Source organism: Neophocaena asiaeorientalis, unplaced genomic scaffold (assembly GCF_003031525.2).
Source record: "Neophocaena asiaeorientalis asiaeorientalis breed wild unplaced genomic scaffold, Neophocaena_asiaeorientalis_V1.1 scaffold226, whole genome shotgun sequence".
NCBI lineage: Eukaryota > Metazoa > Chordata > Mammalia > Artiodactyla > Phocoenidae > Neophocaena > Neophocaena asiaeorientalis.
Genome location: NW_020173037.1, coordinates 3,174,936 through 3,195,407, shown reverse-complemented (window position 1 = coordinate 3,195,407; position 20,472 = coordinate 3,174,936). Strand labels below are relative to the sequence as shown.

At 42.2% G+C, this 20,472-nt stretch overlaps 1 protein-coding gene across 4 annotated transcripts in view; it reads right to left on the bottom strand.

Annotated features, from left to right (window-relative positions):
• The window catches only part of RGS20 (regulator of G protein signaling 20), a 74,093-nt gene that overhangs the window by 4,923 nt on the left and 48,698 nt on the right, over positions 1-20,472 (bottom strand). For all 4 annotated transcript variants that reach the window (XM_024742628.1, XM_024742629.1, XM_024742630.1 and 1 more), the window contains 3 exons: positions 12,223-12,371; positions 5,992-6,078; positions 1,304-1,538 (listed from right to left, as the gene is read on the bottom strand). In XM_024742628.1, coding sequence (XP_024598396.1) covers positions 1,304-1,538; positions 5,992-6,078; positions 12,223-12,371 — 471 coding nt within the window. The remainder of the gene's footprint in view (positions 1-1,303; positions 1,539-5,991; positions 6,079-12,222; positions 12,372-20,472) is intronic.

Below are 20,472 nucleotides of genomic sequence, written 5' to 3'. Positions count from 1 at the left end.
TGAACTTCGTATCCGTACATCTGTCAATGGAATATCTCCAACTTACTGCAAACTTAAGGAAGCGAAATTGAGTCCCACTGTCTTTCTCCCAAGCATGGTCCCCACCCTGTCTGCCTAAACCAGACGTGCAGTCATTCCAGACTCAGATCAAAGCCATCCTCTCTGGCTTCTCTTCAGCTGGCCTGGTTGGACCATCGTCATGTCTGGGTTGGAATTCGTCCTCTAAGTGGCCTCTGCCTCTGGTCTTCTTTTCGTAATCTATCATGTGGTCTTCAAAAATCCAAGTTTGGTGATATTACCAGGCTAAAATCCAAGCTCTTCCCGGATAAACCTCAGCTCAGCCTGGTCCGCAAACCTCTCCGTGCTCTCGGACCATCCTCTTTTCCTAAACGTTCCTCCTGCTGTTGGCCACCGGCCCCAGTTGTTTGGTAAGCACTGTGCCCTTCAGCCACCCACCTTCGGACGCTTTCACTGTTCCTGTGACCCCATGCTCTTACCCCTGGCCCATCTAGTCCTGTCCTGTGGGATGCCTTCAGCCCACTGTGTTTCTGGTAATTTCCTCCTCATTATCCTTGGCCCATCCATGGCCTCTCCAGGTACCTCTTCCTCATGCCCCCCGCCCCCCAGTGACGGCTCGTCCCCCAGCCCTTCATGACCCCAAGATGTCGCACCCGGGGCTCCATGTCTGCTGCCCCCTTGTCTGTGAGCTCCCTGACAGGAGAGGTCCTGTTTTATTAGCTTTACATTCTGAGCAGCACATGTGGGATTTTACCATCGGAGCTACAAGGCACTTAGGTTTGAGGCCAACGTAACCTCCTAGATTTTAGATTTGGAAGAATGAAAACTGAGAGGTGGAAACCTGATGATTTCACTCCTCTGATCATTTCTCTGATGTCACAAAGGGCCACTCTGGGGCGAACCTCTGCAGCATCAGCATCATGTAAGTGATGCTCTTTCCACCTAAAGTCAGGATACCTGTAAATGAGACTTTGCTCAGATTAAAAGGATAATTTTATTTAAAGGAACGCTTATAGGCTGTCATTTAAAAACAGCGTTTACAGCAAAATGCATAGACGCCTACTTCTAGAGAATCGGATGAAAGTTATAGATACTTTTCCCAGGAAAATGCACACAATCTTTGCCTGATTTCGGGGGGCACTTGGCCCCCGTTGGTGGGACCACCCCGCAAGGCGTTTGAACACTATGAATGGTGGAAGCAGCCCTGACCAGGCCGGGTGACCAGACACCGAAGGGGTTCCTTTCACCCGCGGCCTCCTGGGGGACGTTTCTGGTGGGTACGTACCTCTTTAGGAGAAAGGATAGAAACGTAGTCTTCATATATTATTCGTGCTTTCTCTTCAATCATGGTTTTATTAGCTTCTTTTTTCAGTTCCTCACATGCCATCCAGAAGAGCATGTTTTCCTCACTGAACTCCGTTCGGAGAAACTCCCGGAACGCGTTCCTTCCCGCAGGCGTGAGCATGAGTTTGTCGAAGGACTGGGCCCAGGCGCTGGCCTCCTCCAGGCTGGGACCCGGGCTGGGCGGGGGGCGGGAGAAAGGGGCGAAGGGAGCAGAGGTATTGGTGGCTGATGTGAATTGCATCCCGAGAAACGTGTCTTTCGCTCTGAGAATGAAAATGTGCCCTTAGGCCCTTTTAGGCAGAGAAAGGGCTGTTCTCATTTCCTCACGCCTTCGGCAGAAACACGTGTGGCACTTTCCAACTGTCTAGCTGGACGGCACCACTGCTGCCAAAGGGCTTGCAAACCAAACTGCTGGAATAACTACTAAGAACAAGCCCGTATATCTAGGCACATCCTGGCAAAGGTTTTAAATTATAAAAGTAAAACAAAAAATTCTTAACGACCATCTGACCACAAACTCCCCAGGCGGCTGTGATAGACCCAAGTCAGACCTGACCACCTGGCTTCCAGGACAGTCATGGGGCAGTGTCTGCCCAGGGTTCTGAAAGATTCAAAAGAGAATGTTAAAGAGAAAAAGGAAAGAAGATAAGTTTTGTCCGGTAACTGCAAGTGATGAACAGCGATGACGAACTGAGCACTTACAGATTCACCTTTTACCTGGAGACCTAGGCCATCCGCAGCAGTGCACTCACCTGGGTGCTAGGTCCACACACTGCCCTCTGGACGCCCCCCTCCATCCCCGATGGAACTGCTCTTCTTGATTTTGGGGCTTACCCTGTTTTAGTTTATTTTTACTTACATTTTCATTATATTGAGGCCAGAAAACACAATCTGTTTAACAATGATCCTTATTAATTTCTTTTCCCTTACCCTTTTTCTTTTCATAGTTTTTATGTATGGATGTATCCCTGAAGAATATGTTCTTTAGTTTTTTTTTTAAAAGACTCTGCTTTTATTTTTATTTTATTATTAATTCATTTATTTACTTATTTATTTATTGGCCGAGCCTCGAGGCTTGTGGGATCTTAGCTCCCTGACCAGGGATTGAACCCATGCCCCCTGCAATGGAAGCGCAGAGTCCTAACCACTGGACTGCCAGGGAATTTCCCTTCCTGGACAATTCTGATAGTTGAATTCAGCCTACTCATTTTTGTGATTCCATGTTTAATTGGTTTAAACATTTCAGAGACCATTACTTTATATTTGATTGCAGGTAATTCTAACATCTGAAGTCTTTTGGCCTCTAAATCCAAGTGTTGTTTCTACTGACTCTCATTTGTGGTAGGTTGTGTCCTTCTAGTTTTGTAATTTTTGGTTGGTCTTAATCTTTGGGAAACTGAGAGTCACATTTGATGATATTCCCTTTCCTCCAGAGAGGATGTGTGTGTGCTTCCTACTGACTGGGGACCACTTCTGCTCCTTTCGTGGACCAGGGCTGAATCGTGGAATCCTGGCTTTAAGCTCCTTGCCCTACCCACTCTGCACTGGCTCTGAGAGAAAACCCTCCTGTCCTGTGCTTAGCAGTCACTGCTCAGGGCTTTGCTTACTTTTTATTTGGTTTTGCTTTTCAGGTGCTTTGTCCTTTTCCTTACTTTCTGTGAGCCCAGTGTTGCAAAAACTTTTAGACTTATGCAAAATCTGTTCTTCTGTCTTGGGAAGGCCCCCAGATGATCTAATCTGCCACACTGCCAAAGGCTCTCTCTCCATTTAGTTTTGGGGGGTAAACTGTACCGCCAAGAATTTGATATGTAGCAAACTAGTCCTAATTATATGATGATGATAGAAAAAACTCTCTCCCATATGCAAAGTTTACAATGTAAATTCTATGTCCTTTTCCTATCTTTAAGATGGATTATAAGTGACCCAGCAGAGAAACATCAGTGAAAAGCTGAAGACCAGAGAGTTCCCTGGTGCTTCAGTGGTTAGGATTCCGGGCTTTCACTGCCATGGCCTGGGTTCAATCCCTGGGTGGGGAACTGAGATCCCATAAGCCGCGCTGCACGGCCAAAAAAAATAAAAAAGCTGAAGACCAGACAAAATGGGTCATAGAAAGCGAGTAGTCAGCTGAGCCAGCAGTGAGACACAGACAGATAAACAGTCATTTCAAGTTTAGTTTCAAAGTTAGATTCAGTGTGTATAGACGAATCCTATGTAAATACAACTGTGTGGAAGTGCATAGATAGTTCCTTTGAGGATACGTAAAAAAACTGTTGATGGTTTATATTTGGAGATTGGGACAAGGTCTGGAGTAAGAGGACAACTGAGCTTTTATTGTAAAACTTTTGTATTGTCTGATTTCTGTTTTTTATAACAGGTGTTTAAGCTTTTCATCACGAAAAGAGTATTCTGTATGAAAGCATAAATCTCTATCATAACCAGTAAAATTAGTTTTGAAAGAAATATATATATACATGTTTTTTGGCTATGTGGCTTGTGGGATCTCAGTTACCCCACCAGGGATTGAACCCAGGCCACAGCAGTGAAAGCCCAGAATCCTAACCACTGAACCACCAGGGAACTCCCTGAAAGAAATATTTTAAAAGATGCTTAAAAGATAACTTAAAAATAGTAACTTAAAGCAATCTACATAAAAATACCAGATTCTTTTTAGGTAGGTTAATTAAATTGGCAAGGCTTAGTAAAGAATGCTAAATTAAAAAAAAAAGAATGCTAAGTTATGTTCCTTAAATATGGGGATTCAAAATATATCTTCTTACTCCTTTTAATTTAAGAAATACATATAAAAGAATGACTGAAAAACTTAAGGGTAATCAGTAGTACCCTTTAAAAAGAGAGAGAGAGAGAGAGAGAGAGAGAGAGAAAACATATCTTTTCCATAGTACCAAAGAACCTAGAAGCAAAGAAAGCACAGTTCATACAGTAAAAAAAAAAAAAAAAAAAGGAAATAATTAGGGTGTATTGTAAATAGATAGTCAACAAACATTCTAGAAGATTAAACATATCCGTAATCATCAAGACAACTGACCCAATGTAATTGGATTTTAATTCCCAGTTGAGTGACAGAGACTCAAACTGGGCAAAAATCCAACATAATGCTATTTTCGGGAAGCATACAAAATACTACCAAAAATTACAAACAAATAGGCAAAGATATGTGAGGGAAATACAGATGAATACGATTAATATCTAAATAGAAATGGAAGCAAAAGGCATTGAATTGGATAAACAGTCATTTTATATTATTGGATATGATTGAGAACAAATAATGGCCGATATACACGGAATCATTCCCTCTTGCCTGGCTCTGTTCTCAGTGCTTTACTGGTTACTCAAGGCTCACGACAACCCTTCTTTGGCTGAGTCACAATACACTGTTATTATCCCCATTTTACACACAGGGAAACTGAGGCAGGATGTGGCTGCTAAGTGCCCAAGGTCATACAGGCAGGATGGACAGAGCCAGGACCCGATGAGGGCTTTCTGGTTCCAGACAGTACTCAAAGCCTCAAGCCTCGGCGCAGAATACAGTATACTGAACGATATAAGAGAAAAGCTGTTTTTAACAGACTCATAAATTGTGGAAGATTTTAATATGCATCCTAGACGCTGAAATATCTGGGTAAAAATAAATAAAGAATGAAGAAAAATATTTTAAGTAAACTTTTAGGTTACTTGTTTTTTTCCCCCCTCAAAAATAAATAATTTAAGACAAGACCTATTTGAACAATGCTTTTAGGATATTTGTCTGTTGCCTGCAGTTATATTGGCATAACACAAAGAAAAGGAATAAGAATGGGTAAGTGGAAGTAAATCCATAGATAATACAGGCAGGAAAAAAGACAATTTTAAAATTTGACATTATGGAAAGTAATTTGTGTGTTTTTCCAACTTTTTTCTCAAAATACTTAAAAAATAATACATTTACTAAAGTATATTTATAGTTAAGAAACAAAAATGGACCTTAAAAATTTTCCTGAAACCCTAACTTGTGTATTTCATTATGTTCTTTTATTTTAAAAAGTAAATCACATAAAAATAAAATGACATCATATGTTTTGCCAAGAAGCATCAATTTCTATTTGTGATTAACAGGCATTAGATTAACAGTGGAACTGATTTTTCTCCCTGTCACACAATGAATTAAAAGGAATTCTGCAGGGACTTCCAGGTGGTCCAGTGGTTAAGACTCTGAGCTCCCAGCGCAGGGGTCCTGGGTTCAATCCCTGGTTGGGGAACTAAGATCTTGCATGCCTCACGGCATGACCACAAAATAAATAAATAAATACCTTTTAAAAAAAAAAGAATTCTGCAGTTAAAATGTGATGCAACATTATGATTTGATATTATTAAATTGCAGTTAGAGAAACTGTGTGTTCTATTGAAACAAAAATACAAAAAAAAATCTGGTTGAGAATCTACGAAAGGATGGACGTTCACTAAACTTATTTTGATCATCATTTCATGCCGTATACAAGTCAAATCATTATGCTGTTCTCCTTAGGCTTACACGGTGCTGAATGTCAATTATATCTCAATAAAACTGGAAGGAAAAAATAATAAGGTTGGCATTTCTGTCGATTTAGTGAGCTAAACACTATGAGATTTTACCTTTTTTCACAGATGGGAAGGTCCTCTGTTCTGAGTTCATAGGAAGCACTCCTGAGTCTCTGTTCCTCTTGGTTTCTAACAGTGAGACTGCAAGAAATAAGACAAACACGTGTTAGTTGAGATCATTCTGTATCAAGGAAAGATTTACAAATATTTCAGAGAACTTCAGCTTACCAAGTTGAATTAATTTCTTTTCTTGATAAAAGTGACAATTCTTTGTTTTCTTAAGAAAACCAAAAGTATGACAATAAGCTATTAGCAAAATTAATTCTATTTATAATACTATGGTCTACACTCATTGAGAGAGTTTACATTTAGAATAATATTTCTTTTCATAAAACATGTCCATTAGAAAGTAGTAGAAAGATCAGATTTTCAGGAATGTTTTCGGTTTTCATTTTGTTTCCTGAACCTTGAAAAAAGGTATACATTCTCCAGACTTTGTTTCCCAGTGAAAATGGAGATTTTATGTATTTACAGGCACACATATGAAAGTATGAAAGAAAGCCAGGAAAGCGTACAATCAAAATCTCTATTGTATCTTTCAAGGGAGTTTGTTTCCTTATACACGTTTTGTACCTTCATTTGTAAATTTATTCCAGGTATTTCTGTTGTTACAGTAAATGGAATTTTCACTTCCATCTCATCTTCTAACTTTATTGTTTGTACGTTTGAAGGTAATTTGTTACTAGCTTTACTGAACCATCATTTTTACGTCATAAAGTTGCCTCTTTAAAGTGTACAACTCAGTGTTTTTTAGCATAATCACAAGGTTGTATGACCCTCACTATCTAATTTCACAACATTTTCATTACCCCGAAAGGAAGCCCCAGACCTGTTGGCAGCCACTGCTCATGACACACTACCTCTGACCTACACCAGCCCTCAACATACACAATCTGCTTCCTGTCTCTAGAGATATGTGTATTCTTTTTCACTGAATGAAGGATTCTTTAAATTCTACAGTGCTTTACAATTTTCAGAAGTTTCACACACATGATTTCATACAATCCCATAGTAACCCTTTTCTCCACCACCCCTCTACTATGGCCGCTTCCCCTTCCCTCCCCCCAGTGGTAACCACTAGTTTGTTCTCTAAGACATGTCTATTCTGGATCACACCATATGTGGCCCTTGGTGGCTGGCTCCTTTCACTTGGCATACTGGTTTAAGGTTCATTCATGCTGTAGCATGTTTCACTACGTTATTCCTTTTTGTGCCTGAGTAATATTCCGTTGCCTGTGTATATCACAATTTGTTATCCATTCATCAGCTGATGAACAGTTAGGCTGTTTGCACGTCGGGGCTATCTGTAAATAATTCCACTATGAACAGTCATGTACAAGGTTTTGTGTGGCTGTCTGTTTTTTTTTGGCTGTCTGTTTTTATTTCTGCTGTGTAGATACGCAGGAGTGGAAATGCTGTCACGTCGTAACTCTATTGTTAACATTTTGAGGAAGGCCCAAACTGTTCTCCAAAGCAGCTGCACCATCTCACACGCCCACCAGCAATGTTGGAGGGAGCCAATTCCTCCACACCCTTGCCAACACTTACTGTTGTCTGTCTTTCTTATTCTAGCCATTTAGGTGGTTATGAAGTGGTATCACATTGTGCTTTTGATTTGCATTTTGCTAATGACTCATGACATTTGAGCATCTTTACAAGTATTTATCATCTAGCTGTACATCTTCTTTGGAGACATATCTATTCAGATCCTTCACCCATTTTTAAATTGGTTTGTCTTTTTATTTTTGACTTGTAAGAGTTCTTTACATTCTGAAAGCTATCATTTTTTGTTAAGTTGATTTCTCTCTTTTGTGTTTGTGTCAGCTTAGCAACAATTCCCCTGGCATTCTCAAGGGAATTCTCTTATCATCAGCAAACAGGGAGCTTTTCCTCTTCTTTCCCAATTCTTAGGCCTCCAGTTGTTTTTTCTTGTCTGATCCCTAAAGCACAGTGTTGAATAGTACGGAAGATCCTGGACAGCCTTGCCTTGTTCTTTTTTTAAAAAATTAATTAATTAATTTATTTTTGGCTGCGTTGGGTCTTCGTTGCTGTGCACGGGCTTTCTCTAGTTGCAGCGAGCGGGGGCTACTCTTCGTTGCAGTGCGTGGGCTTCTCACTGCGGTGGCTTCTCTTGTTGCGGAGCACGGGCTCTAGGCGCGCAGGCTTCAGTTGTTGTGGCACGCGGGCTCGGTAGTTGTGGCTCATGGGCTCTAGAGTGCAGGCTCAGTAGTTGGGGCACATGGGTTTAGTTGCTCTGCGGCATGTGGGATTTTCCTGGACCAGGGCTCGGTCCCATGTCCCCTGACTTGGCAGGTGGATTCTTAACCACTGTGCCACCAGGGAGGTCCCCCTTGCCTTGTTCTTGATTTTAGCAGGAATGCTTTTAGTTTCCCATTAATATCAAAATGGATTTTTATCATTGATTAGTTGAGTTTGCTTTATCTTACTATTGCCTCTGTACTGTCCTTTCTATTCTTTTATTATGCCTTTCCTTAACATTCTTTACACCATTTTATAAAAGTCTTTTATTCTATTTTCAGGCATTTATGAATTTTCAGTAATTGTGTGTTTGTGTGTAGCTCTATTTTTCTTTAAGTGCAGTCATTAGACATGCAGGAACTCCTTTTTCTTGTTGCTTTCATGATGCCAGGGCTAACAGTTTCAGTAAATGATGGTTTCTTAAAACAAAAACAAAAACGAATTTGAAAGGCATCTGGGTGGTACTCTCTCTGCAGGAGTATTAATACTGCCCCACATCATAGACTTCTTTTGTAAGAGAAAATAGTACTACACAGTGGGTATGAAAAAGCAAAGAGGAAAAGGAAGGATGAATTTGACACAAGATTCTTAAAAGAACTGTAAGTTGTATTATGAATAAATAATGCAATATGTACTTAAGCTTTGGCATTTTTTCCATGTCTCATTCTTTTTTTGTTGTTGTTGTTGTACGTGGGCCTCTCATTGTTGTGGCCTCTCCCATTGCAAAGCACAGGCTCCGGACGCGCAGGCTCAGCGGCCATGGCTCACGGGCCCAGCCGCTCCGCAGCATGTGGGATCTTCCCGGACCAGGGCACGAACCCGCGTCCCCTGCATCAGCAGGCGGACTCTCAACCACTGTGCCACCAGGGAAGCCCCATGTCTCATTCTTTTAAAAGTAGGAATATTTCTTAGGAGACAATGTGTTCTTGAAAAACAGTAATATATTTTGTGCCCACTTTTTGAACCTGGATTTATTTTTATTGTTAAAGTAGAATAAGAAAATGTTGATAGAAGCCAAAATAGTTGCTCACCACTTTGAAGAAATATTCAATAAAAGAAGAGCCCTGCTTAGGTCTCTTTTGGTAAAGTTTAGAGTTGTTATAAAGAGGAAAAAATTCTTCAGTCTTCTAGAAAGGAAAAAAGTTTATTTTCAAGACATCAAGACTCTGCATGACTCCTTTTATAAAATGAAACGCCTGAAGGCCAGAAAGCAGGATTCTGAGAAAGATAATACAAGGGCTTAGAAAACTAATAGCCATTTACCTTTCTTAAAAACGGACTCTTGTAAACGAATAAAAAAAATCACTCCGAAAAAAAAAATGGACTCACTGTGTACTCTCAACATGGATAAATCTCAAATGCACGTTGTGAAAAAAATCAAGGAAATCAGCTGAAGTTTTCCACGCACTTTTTTCCCAACCTATTTCCCCCTTTCTTCTCCTGAGATAACCAGCACACTTATTTTTTTGTTTCTTATCATTACCATTCACAGTTACCCTACCCTCTCTAAAAATGTATAAATAAATAAATAAAAAAATATAGATATGCACATATTTCCAAACTTTGTAAATATGCATTGCTTTACAGGTTGCTTTTTCTCCTTTAAAAGCACGTGCATTTAAAAGCCGGATGGGGTCACATTACGTAACTACAGCACGAAGCATCTCTCCGGATATTTTCAGTTCTTCTCAGTCAGATGAACGCTGCTGTGACCCTCTCACAGGATGAACCGTGATGCAATGAATGTTCATGTACAAGCCTTTGGATGAAATGTGTTTTTAGTTTTCCTGCTAGCACATTTTAGTATTTTAATGTAGCCAGATTTATGAATCTCTTCCTTTTACAGATTTTCCTTTTTCTTTTTAAAAGTAATTCTTCCCAACACCAAGATCATAAAGATATTATCTTGTGTCTTCCTCTTGGATATTCACGTTTAGGCCTTTAAGCCATCTGGAGTTGATCTTGGGAGATTAATTTTTTACATGATGCAATATAGGAATATAAATCTGTTTCTATGGATTTGGATACCAGGTAGGGTGACCGACCTTCCCAGTTTGTCTGGGGCTCATGGGTTTGCTGGGACATAGGACTTTCAATGCTGAAACCAACCAGGCAACTGGGATGAGCTGGTCACTTAATGCCAGGAATCTGGGTATTTATAGAATAGCTCATTCTTTCTTTTGCTAAAGCCACCTTTGCTATATGCTGATAAAGTTTTCAGTATTTTTTTTTAATTTTTAAAAATTAAAAATTTTTTTTGGCTGCAGGCTTTCTCTAGTTGTGGTGAGCGGGGCCTACTGTTTGTTGCGGTGCGTGGGCTTCTCTTGTTGCGGAGCATGGGCTCTAGGCATGTGGGCTTCAGTAGTTGTGGCATGCGGGCTCTAGAGCACAGGCTCAGTAGTTGTAGCACACGGGCTCAGTAGTTGTGGCACGCGGGCTTCAGTAGTTGTGGCTCGTGGGCTCTAGAGTGCAGGCTCAGTAGTTGTAGCACGTGGGCTCAGTAGTTGTGGCTCGCGGGCTCTAGAGCGCAGGCTCAGTAGTTTCGCCCTGGTTGACGTTAGTAGGAGGAGGCTGCTCTGGGACCCATCACCACCTGTCGCCCATACACCATCAGTCCCAGACATCGTTCAGGCCATGGTCCCCACCTCCTGTGCCATCCCAAGGCACCAGAGCAGGGAAGGGGGGATGGGGTAAATGCCAGGCGGCATCCCTCCTGCACAGGGACACCTTTGCACGCCTCTCAGGCACCATCTCACTGAGCCTGATGAGCAGAGTGAAAGGGTGGCAAAGGGGCCTCAGTGCAGTCTCTTCACCCCTGGTAGGTCCCCTCCCCGACTACCGGGGGTCCTGGACACCTCGGTGCGTCAGAGGTGCCAACGCGCCCTCTCCTCCCGTCTCCTGCCGGGTCCTCTAGACCCCTTGTCAGGGATGAAGGCTCACTTTAAACTCTGGGCTGCTAGGTTCTGGTCAGCCACTCCCCCCCCATATTCCCACTTGAGTCTGCGGTTCCGTCCCGAATGGACAGACCTCCCAGCATCAGGGTAACATCCATCCTCAGAGGCACCGGCCTGGAACTTTATGGAAATTAACACCAGCCCGAGGCAAGCAGGAACAGCCCAAACCGTCCTGGACTTTTCACCTTCAGCCTGCAGCCCGCCCACCCCCAGTTCTAATGGTTCTACTTCCCTGATCAATCACAGTTTTCCTTCTTCTCCACGGGATAGTGAGGTCTGGTCTAACTTACAGTCAAGCCCAAATAAATTTACAATCATTGAATCGCCTAAAGCTACGCACACGTTTGGCTGTCACGAAGCACGTTTCATATCCAAGATTTCCGAAATGCAACCTAACGTTCCTGTGATTTCTGGGTGTAAATCAGCCCCGTTTCTCCAGATCTTCAACACTGACTCAAACGCTCAAGTTGTATCTCTTTTTTTAAAGCAGTGATTGTGTATCTTCCACTACTAGTAAGTGAGTCTATATTTTTAGATTTTCCTCTCTCTGTCAAGCTTCGTTTTTGACATTTTTCTTTATTCAAAAACAATATTAATAAAACAGAAGCAGCGGAATATAAACTGCAGGCTCATTCTCCTTCATAACGCTAGACCTGAAGACCCAGATTAAATTCTAAGTCCTCCATGAAGCCTTTGTTACCGACTGGAGGGCCTTGAGTTCACTCCTTTCTGCCCAGATATTAATATTCAATCGTCAGCTGCCTTAGGTTGTTCTTTAGATATACATTAGTTAGCCTGATTTCAGGGATTTGCATAGGTCTCTCCGGAGCTAGGATGCAGCCTCCTCTTGGGTTTGTTTGTTTGTTTTTGTTGTCGTCCTTTACAGAACCCACATCAGAGGCAGGCATATAGCAGTTGCTTAAAAGCACTTACTGCATTCATCGCAAACTGGCACCATTCAGGGTACCGTTCTCCTACCGGGAGCGCGATCATGAAAAGCCGCAAACCTTACCAAGAGCAGCTACAGCAGCAGCACCAGCAGAAGCAGCAAGCGTTGGGCCCCCGGTTCCCCACTCCGCGCGGGCCTGGGGCGGAGGCTGCGGGCCCCTGGGCGGCGCACACCTGCCGCTTTCGCATCTCCACGCGTTCTGATCCCATCGGCTGCAACAGGGAAAGTGAAAGGGGGGCGGGGGCAGACTTAGCACCACATAAGCTGGAGATTCCGATTCCGTTGTCGTTTGGATCATTGAGAAGATGCAGCGTGACTCTCTCCAGATCATTTCTGCTAATTCTGGTAAAATTTGGTGCTTACAATCCGTTCATTGACCAAACATTTATTCCCTGTCTGGAAGCACTGTGATAAATTTTAGGACTGAAACCACAAATGGGGGCTCCCTGTGCTAAGGCGCTCACAGTTGCGTCAAGGAGACAGACACTGGCATCACATCCCTCAGACATCGTGGTGAGGACCTACCACAGGTGCGTTTCAGAGCTCGAGTCCCCCCCACCCCGGCCCCTGCTGGACCATCGTGAGGACAGGGGCAGTTACGGGGGCAGTTACAGGGGCAGCTGGATCGCAGCTGCAAAGCCCTTGGAGCCGCGCCCGTGTGCAGTTCTGCTCAGGGGTGCCCAGGACGCGAGCCCTGCTCAGGACAGTGACCCACACCCATCCTGCCACCTGCAGGGACGGTGCCCTGGCCTTCCTCCCTGGGCATTGCGCGGTCGGAAACCGCTTCATCCCTCGCCTTGCCTGAGAACTGCAGGAATGGTTGAAGGAGAGAAATATAAACGCAGCATAAGAAACGAGAAATTGCTGTGTCCGTTTTAATTTCTGATACAATGGTTTGAGTTGTTGGTAGGGTAAAAAAAAAAAAAAATCCAATCTGTGTTAGAGAACCTTAAATAGATCCTTGGAATCAAATTCTGAATTTGATATTCTATTCCAACATTAGATTTATCTATTCCTACTATTACTTATCTTTATATGCTGTTGGACTTTAATTATCACACTTTTATTGTATGTTCATATTGGGTAAGTTAAATTCTCTTCATGAATTAAAACCAGGGAGTTCCCTGGTGGCCTAGTGGTTAGGATTCTGGGCTTTCACTGCTGTAGCCCAGGTTCAATTCCTGGCCGGGGAACTGAGATCCCACAAGCTGCCATGGCACAGCCAGGGGGAAAAAATGAATTAAAACCAAAAAACCTTTTTGGCTATTCTTGCCTGTTTGTGTTCCAGTGGAATTTTGGGATCAGCTCATCAATACCATGTGGGAATCTGATTAGGATCACACTGGATTTACGAGATATTTGCGAGAAATGACATCTGTTTCAGTACCTATCAGGGATGACTGTGTAATAGGGAAGAACCATTGCTCTATTACAAGTTCATCACTAAAGGGATGTTGCCTATAAGCTTAAATGATACATAACAGCCCATCTCTGAGAATCCTGCCTCCCAGGTAATGAGCGTTAAGCTAAAATACCCTTGTTTAGCTCACAAGAAACATCCTGACCAGGCCCACCTGTGGATGGCTGCAGGAAAAAAGAAACTCACACAGCCCCGTCCGGAGGCGGGCTAGAACCAGGAAGTGCTCGACTTTACTCCCTCCCCTTTGAGTATAAAAGAAGTCTGAACTCTGATTTGCGGAAGATGGTTCTTTGAGACCTTAGTCCACCAGCTTCTTGGTCTGCTGGCTCTCCGAAGTTGTTCCCTGCCTCACCAGCCCGTCTCTTGATTTATTGGCCTGTCCTGCGCTGAGCACAGGAGCTTGGACCGTAACTACTACTCAGGATTGGCCCTTGTCTTTTAATCATCCTGGGATGTAAGTTCCAAGACAGAACGAGAGACCCATCAGAGGGATTTACTGTCCCTTCCTCCACAGCCAGAACAATGCTTACAACACCGTCCACAGCGCCCAGCCTGGGTGGTCCAGCCTCCTGAGTGGACCCCTTTGAATGGCCCTGGGGGAGAAGCTGGGCTCCTCTGGCATCACGTTCTCACCGCATCCATGGCATTTCAGTGGAGCCAGAGACTGACAATGGTTTCACTTCATTCAGGACACGGAGAGGCAAGGACACGCCAGCACAGTCTTCAAACAAAGATGCTTTCAGCCAAAGATGCTCCAGGTAACTTATTTTCTGAGATACTGATGCACCTTGCCTCATTAAAAACAAAATCCCCATTGCTTCTCAAAAGAAGGAAGGATTGTGACGTGGTCATGTCAGTGGGTTTCAACGTCTTTGCGAGACTGGGTCTCCACAGTCGGTCATGAAATAGCTATTCATTTAAACCCTGTCTTATGTACAGTTCAAGAGTTGTCCTCAAACAGGTTCTGCATATTTTTGATACTTTTTTTCCCTGAATGTTTTATAATAGTTACTTCAGAGTCTAGGAAGGCTAATGACACTCTACCTGACCTATTGACTTCTCTTAGTTTTACGAGTCTTCCTGTTAATTCTCTTGTTAGAATCTCTTGTTTCCTAGTTAGATACTGTCTATAAATAATCACACTTTACTTTCTGTCCCTTTCCAAGGTATATACCTCTTTCCTCTCCTTGGTCTTACTTCACTGGCCAGGAAGTTCAGTAAATATTGAAAAGTAGAAATACTGTCAGGCACTTTTGTTTTCTTCATGACTTTAATGAGAAGACTGACAGTATTTTCCCTGTATGTGTGATGTGTGTCGGAGGTTTCTGGGAGAAGGTAACTTTACCAAGTTAAGCAAGTTTTCTTATATTGCTTTTACACGGTATAAAATAAGTTGTACCAGCCTATCTTAATAGTTAACATATTTTATTTGTTCGTACACACCTATTTCTTTGTAAATACAGTTGTCCCTCAACACCCATGGGGGACTGGTTCCAGGACCCCCAGGATACCAAGTTCACAGATGCTCAAGTCCCTTACATAAAATGATGTGGTATTTGCACATAACCTGTGCACATCCTCCTGGACACTTTAAATGATCTCTAGATTACCTGTAATACCTAATACAATGTAAAGGCCATGCGATTAGTTGCCAGTGCAAGGCAAAATTCAAGTTTTGATTTTTGGAACTTTCTGGAGTTTTTCCCAGTATTTTTGATCTGAGGTTGGTTGAATCCACGGATGCAGAACCTGGGAATAAAGACTGCCAGCTTGCCTGGAAGAATCTTGATTTAGTGAGTAAACTCTTAGCGAACTTCACAAGGTTGCTCATGACTGAGTATAGCCTTGAGAAAGCAGAGGCAAATCTCATCAAAGTCTGTTCTTATACACTTTTCTTTTTTTTTGCGGTACGCGGGCCTCTCCCTGTTGTGGCCTCTCCCGTTGTGAAGCACAGGCTCTGGACACGCAGGCTCAGTGGCCATGGCTCACGGGCCCAGCCGCTCCGCGGCATGTGGGATCTTCCCGGACCAGGGCACGAACCCGCGTCCCCTGCATCGGCAGGCAGACTCTCAACCGCTGCGCCACCAGGGAAGCCCTGTTCTTATACACTTTTGAAAACAGCTTTATTGAGGTCTAACAGACATGCAATAAATGGCACGTTTATTGATGTTTTGACATGTATATACTTGTGACACCACGACCACAGTCAAGACCACATCGTCAAGCTCGAGAGTTTCTTCACATCACTTGGGATCCCTCCCTCTTGTACCTGCCGGCCCCAGTCACTGATCTGCTTTTTCTTACTATATATTAATTTGCATTTACTAGAATTTTATATAAATGGAATCATACGACATCTACTCGTTTTTATCTGGCTTTCTTCATTCAACATAGTTATTTTGTGATTGTTGTATTGTTCATTCCTTTGTATTTCTGAGCAGTATTCCATCGTATAGATGTGCCACAATTTCCTTATCCACTCACGCACTGATGGACTTATACCTTTTTGATAGTTGCTGGAAAGGTTATATATCTATATCTCATCGTCTTGTTTTGAACGTGAAAGTCTTTCATCAGACAAAATGAGAGGTGTATGTTGCTGAGACTGTGTTAAAAGGTTTACAGTTTACAGTTTGTAACGTGTTTCTCCAGTGTCTTCTTCCACATTGACTAATGCTTGCTGGTTATGTTCTTTTGGCATTTGTATTGGATTAGTCCTGGGATGTTAACCATTTTCCTAATTTATAATCCCTCCTTTCTTTTCTCAGTGTTCCATGTCTCAGTTCATCTTTGCAGAGTCTCAACTTGGTCTCAGAATCTATTTAATTTTTCCTCTGAAGGTAATTACAGTTTCTTGTATGGTTTCTTGGAATTCTTATACATGGTTCAGTAATTCTGACAACTTAAATCATTTAAAGCTTTAAATACACAAGTACACAGAAACATATGCCATTCCTATAAAATTTACAAACAAGCTATCATCTCTCAGTTCCTCAAAATTCTAAATTAATAGGCGTGGTTTTCACTCAGTAACTAGCTGTTGGAATGTTCAGTGGCAGGAGTGGTCGTGATACCCAGGCCCTGTTGAGCAGTCGTGAAATATGACAGCCTGAGCGGAAGCTAAAAATGTTAATAAAACATGATAAAGATAAGCAAAATGTTGATAATTGTTGAAGTTGTGTCATTGACCATGGCATTTGTTATACTAGCCTCACTACATTTATGTATGTTTGAAAATTTTCCTTAATGAAGTTTCCAAAATGTCAAATTCTATCGCATTAAAAAAAGATCTTTTGAGATGATCATATGAATTTCCTCCTTTGAATAGTTAATGAAATGAATCACATTAATGCATCTTTTTTTTTTTTTTGGCCGCGCTGGGTGGCATGTGGGATCTTAGTTCCCTGACCAGGCATCGAACCTGAGCCCCCTGCAGTGGAAGCACAGAGACCTGACCACTGGACCGCCAGGCGAGCCCCAAATGCATTTCTTTTTTTCTTTTTAATTAAATTAATTAATTAATTAGGCTGCATTGGGTCTCCGTTGCTGCACGCAGGCTTTCTCTAGTTGAGGCGAGCGGGGGCTACTCTTTGTTGCAGTGCGCGGGCTTCTCATTGCGGTGGCTTCTCTTGCTGCGGAGCACGGGCTCTAGGCGCGCGGGCTTCAGTAGTTGTGGCTCGCGGGCTCTAGAGTGTAGGCTCAGTAGTTGTGGTGCACGGGCTTAGATGCTTCGTGGCATGTGGGATCTTCCTGGACCAGGGCTCTAACCTGTGACCCCTGTGTTGGCAGGCGGATTGTTAACCACTGTGCCACCAGGGAAGCCCCCCAAATGCGTTTCTTTTTTTTTTCCAAATGCATTTCTTAATGTTGAATCACACTTACCTTACTAAGTAAACTCTTGTTGGGTCTAAAAGATGGTTATTCTTTTATTATACTGCTGAAATTGATTTGGTAATATTTTTTAGGGAGTTTTAAAATCTATTTATCTTTGTTTTTTGCTAAGAGAATTATTTTTTCCCTGAAGACATGTAGAATCTGCCGGTAAAATGACTAGAACCTTTCAGGCGTGGCTTGCTGACGATGTTTTCAATTTACTCTTTGATTTCTGTTCTTTTCATAGTTTCTTCCTGGCTTCGAGTCAATATGGTATTTTTCATTTCCTGAAAAAAATCCATCCCTTTCATCTAGTTTTCAAATTTACTGGAACTTTTCATTATTAGTCATCTTAATTGTCAGATCGAGATGCTTTAAATTACAGCAGGCTTGTTCAAAATGCAAATAGGTTGTTGCTTATGGGAGAGTTGCATATTTAGTGTCACTAAATATTTGTAGAGAATTAATTTTTTTTAGCATCTTTATTGGAGTGTAATTGCTTTACAGTGGTGTGTTAGTTTCTGCTTTATAACAAAGTGAATCAGTTATACATATACATATGTCTGAGAATTACTTTTTAAAATGTCATAGCTAGTTAATATGAAGACTAACAACATATATTAAATGAATGCTGCCTATTTACAAAATTTAAAAAATATGCCATTGTCAATTATGTTAGTTCGGTTCATCCTTTCAGATGTTGATATGTGGTCTGATTAGCCAAACTAGCTTGCATCTTTTTCTTCGCCTCTATCATATGTGTGGGAGAACTCCACACACACTTCATTTCCATTTGCTTTTTCTAAGGAACATGGGATCAGTGCTCCTTTGATGTTGCTGTTCTATTCTTCCCCTGGTGTGTGTCTGGCACAGACTGCTGGCCTTCATTTCAGTGTCTGTTGGGATGACCCAAGCGTGCCACATACACGAGGCCCCAGTAACTGGCTGCCTTTGCTTGAGGATCCCAAGGCTCAAAAGTTAGATGAATGTAAAACCAATGTCAGTGACCTCAGAAACATTTTCTATAATTTATGGCAGCCTGAGGAAATGGGAAGAACAGGTTGGCAGTTTATTAACTATTCGGATCTTAGCTAAGAGATAATCCTACTCACTCATTGCCTTTCCAGTCCTAGGAACCCAGTATTCAAGAGAACTCTTTCAAAGTTCAAGCAAAAGCCAAGGTAAATAAGGTAAATTCTTTTTTTTTTTTTTTTGGCTGCACTGGGTCTTCGTTGTGGTGTGGTGGCTTCTCATTGTGGTGGCTTCTCTTCTTGCGGAGCACGGGCTCTAGGCGTGCAGGCTTCAGTAGTTGCGGTGCATGGGCTCAGTAGTTGTGGCTCGCGGGCTCTAGAGCGCAGGCTCAGGAGTTGTGGCGCACGGGCTTAGCTGCTCCGTGGCATGTGGGATCTTCCAGACTAGGGCTCGAACCCATGTCCCCTGCGTTGGTAGGTGGATTCTTAACCACTGCGCCACCAGGGAATTTCCCCAAGGTAAATTCTTAATCTTGATCGCAATCTTCTGGTAATTTGGAGTTGAAAGCAGTAACTAGTTAGAAAAAATTTTAACCAGACCATGATTAGCTCAGAAAAGTTATTTCTTATTTTCTGGTAAGCTTGAACTTGCTGGTTGGATTCCACGAATAGCTATTTATTTTCATTATGGTTTCCAAATTCTAAAAATAGCCATTTTTGAATTACGCATTGGGAATATGATGAAACATCAAGTATTGTGTGAAAAAAATCTTATCTCTTAGAAGGGCCTGGGACCTGAGTCCATGTTCCATGAGGTGTAGAATCATAGACAAGATCCTGATGAAGGAGAAACAAGAATCTTAAAGGACATACATTCAAAACCACCCTCAACGACCTTTAGAAACATAATCTTATCATCAGTAGGACATGATGGGCTCTGAAAGAGTTAAGCCAGAACATAAGGAAATTTGAGAGAAGAAATTCCACTGTGTGTCCCAAGCTCTCTCTCTTTATAAAGACATCCTAATCCAGAATGACCTCATCTTCACTTGATTACATCTGCAAAAGCCTTTCTTCCAAATAAGGCCACATTTACAAGTACCAGGGTTAGGACTCTGTCTTAGTCATTTCGGGCTGCCATAACAGAAGACCACAGACTCAGGGCTTATAAACAATAGATATTTACTTCTCACAGTTCTGGAGGCTGGAAGTCTGAGATCAGGGAGCCAGCAGGTCACAATCTGGCGAGGGCACTCTTCCTGGTGGTTCAGAGCTGGCACCTTCCTGCTCTGTCCTCACAAGGAGAAGGGGACTAGTGATCTCTCTGGAGCCTCTTTTATGAGAGCATTCATCCCACTCATGAGGGATCCCAAGGGCTCCACCGACTATTACCATCATCTTTAGGGGTTAGGATTTCAACCTATGAATTTTGTTGCTGGGGGACACGAACATTCAGCCATATTAGACTTCAACATATTTTGTGGGGGATACAATTTAACCCACGACAATGTCTAACATAGTCAGGTGCTCCTGTGAAGCCATTTTAATGCTTCTTTCCAGAATGAATCATCCCCATTCACGTCTTTAATCTAGAGCTGAGCTGATGAAACAAGGTGACACTTTACTAATGATGTTATATTAAAAGTCATTTTAAAAATGAAAATAACACACGCCCATGGTAGGAAAAACCAGACAATACTGAAGGATTTGCTATGAAAACTCCTAAAGGAAAACATCATTATCTGTTTTTTGTACGTCCTTCCAGATAGCTACACACATTTATACACTTTTAAGAAAATGGGAGCATAGTATACACACCACCCCGTGCCTCTCTTTTTCACCTGACAAAGCACTGAGGTTCTTTTCACATTAGGACACGTGGTCTACTGCCCACACCGGTGTGAATTAGGTTTCTCCAACTTAAGTGTCTCAGAAAAGACAAAGGCATGACCCAAATGCTTTGCTTCTCGAGTAATGATTTGTTTCTATTGTGTTTGGGTATACCCAGATTATTTGTCCATTTATTCGAGAAATGAAAACAGGGGTAGA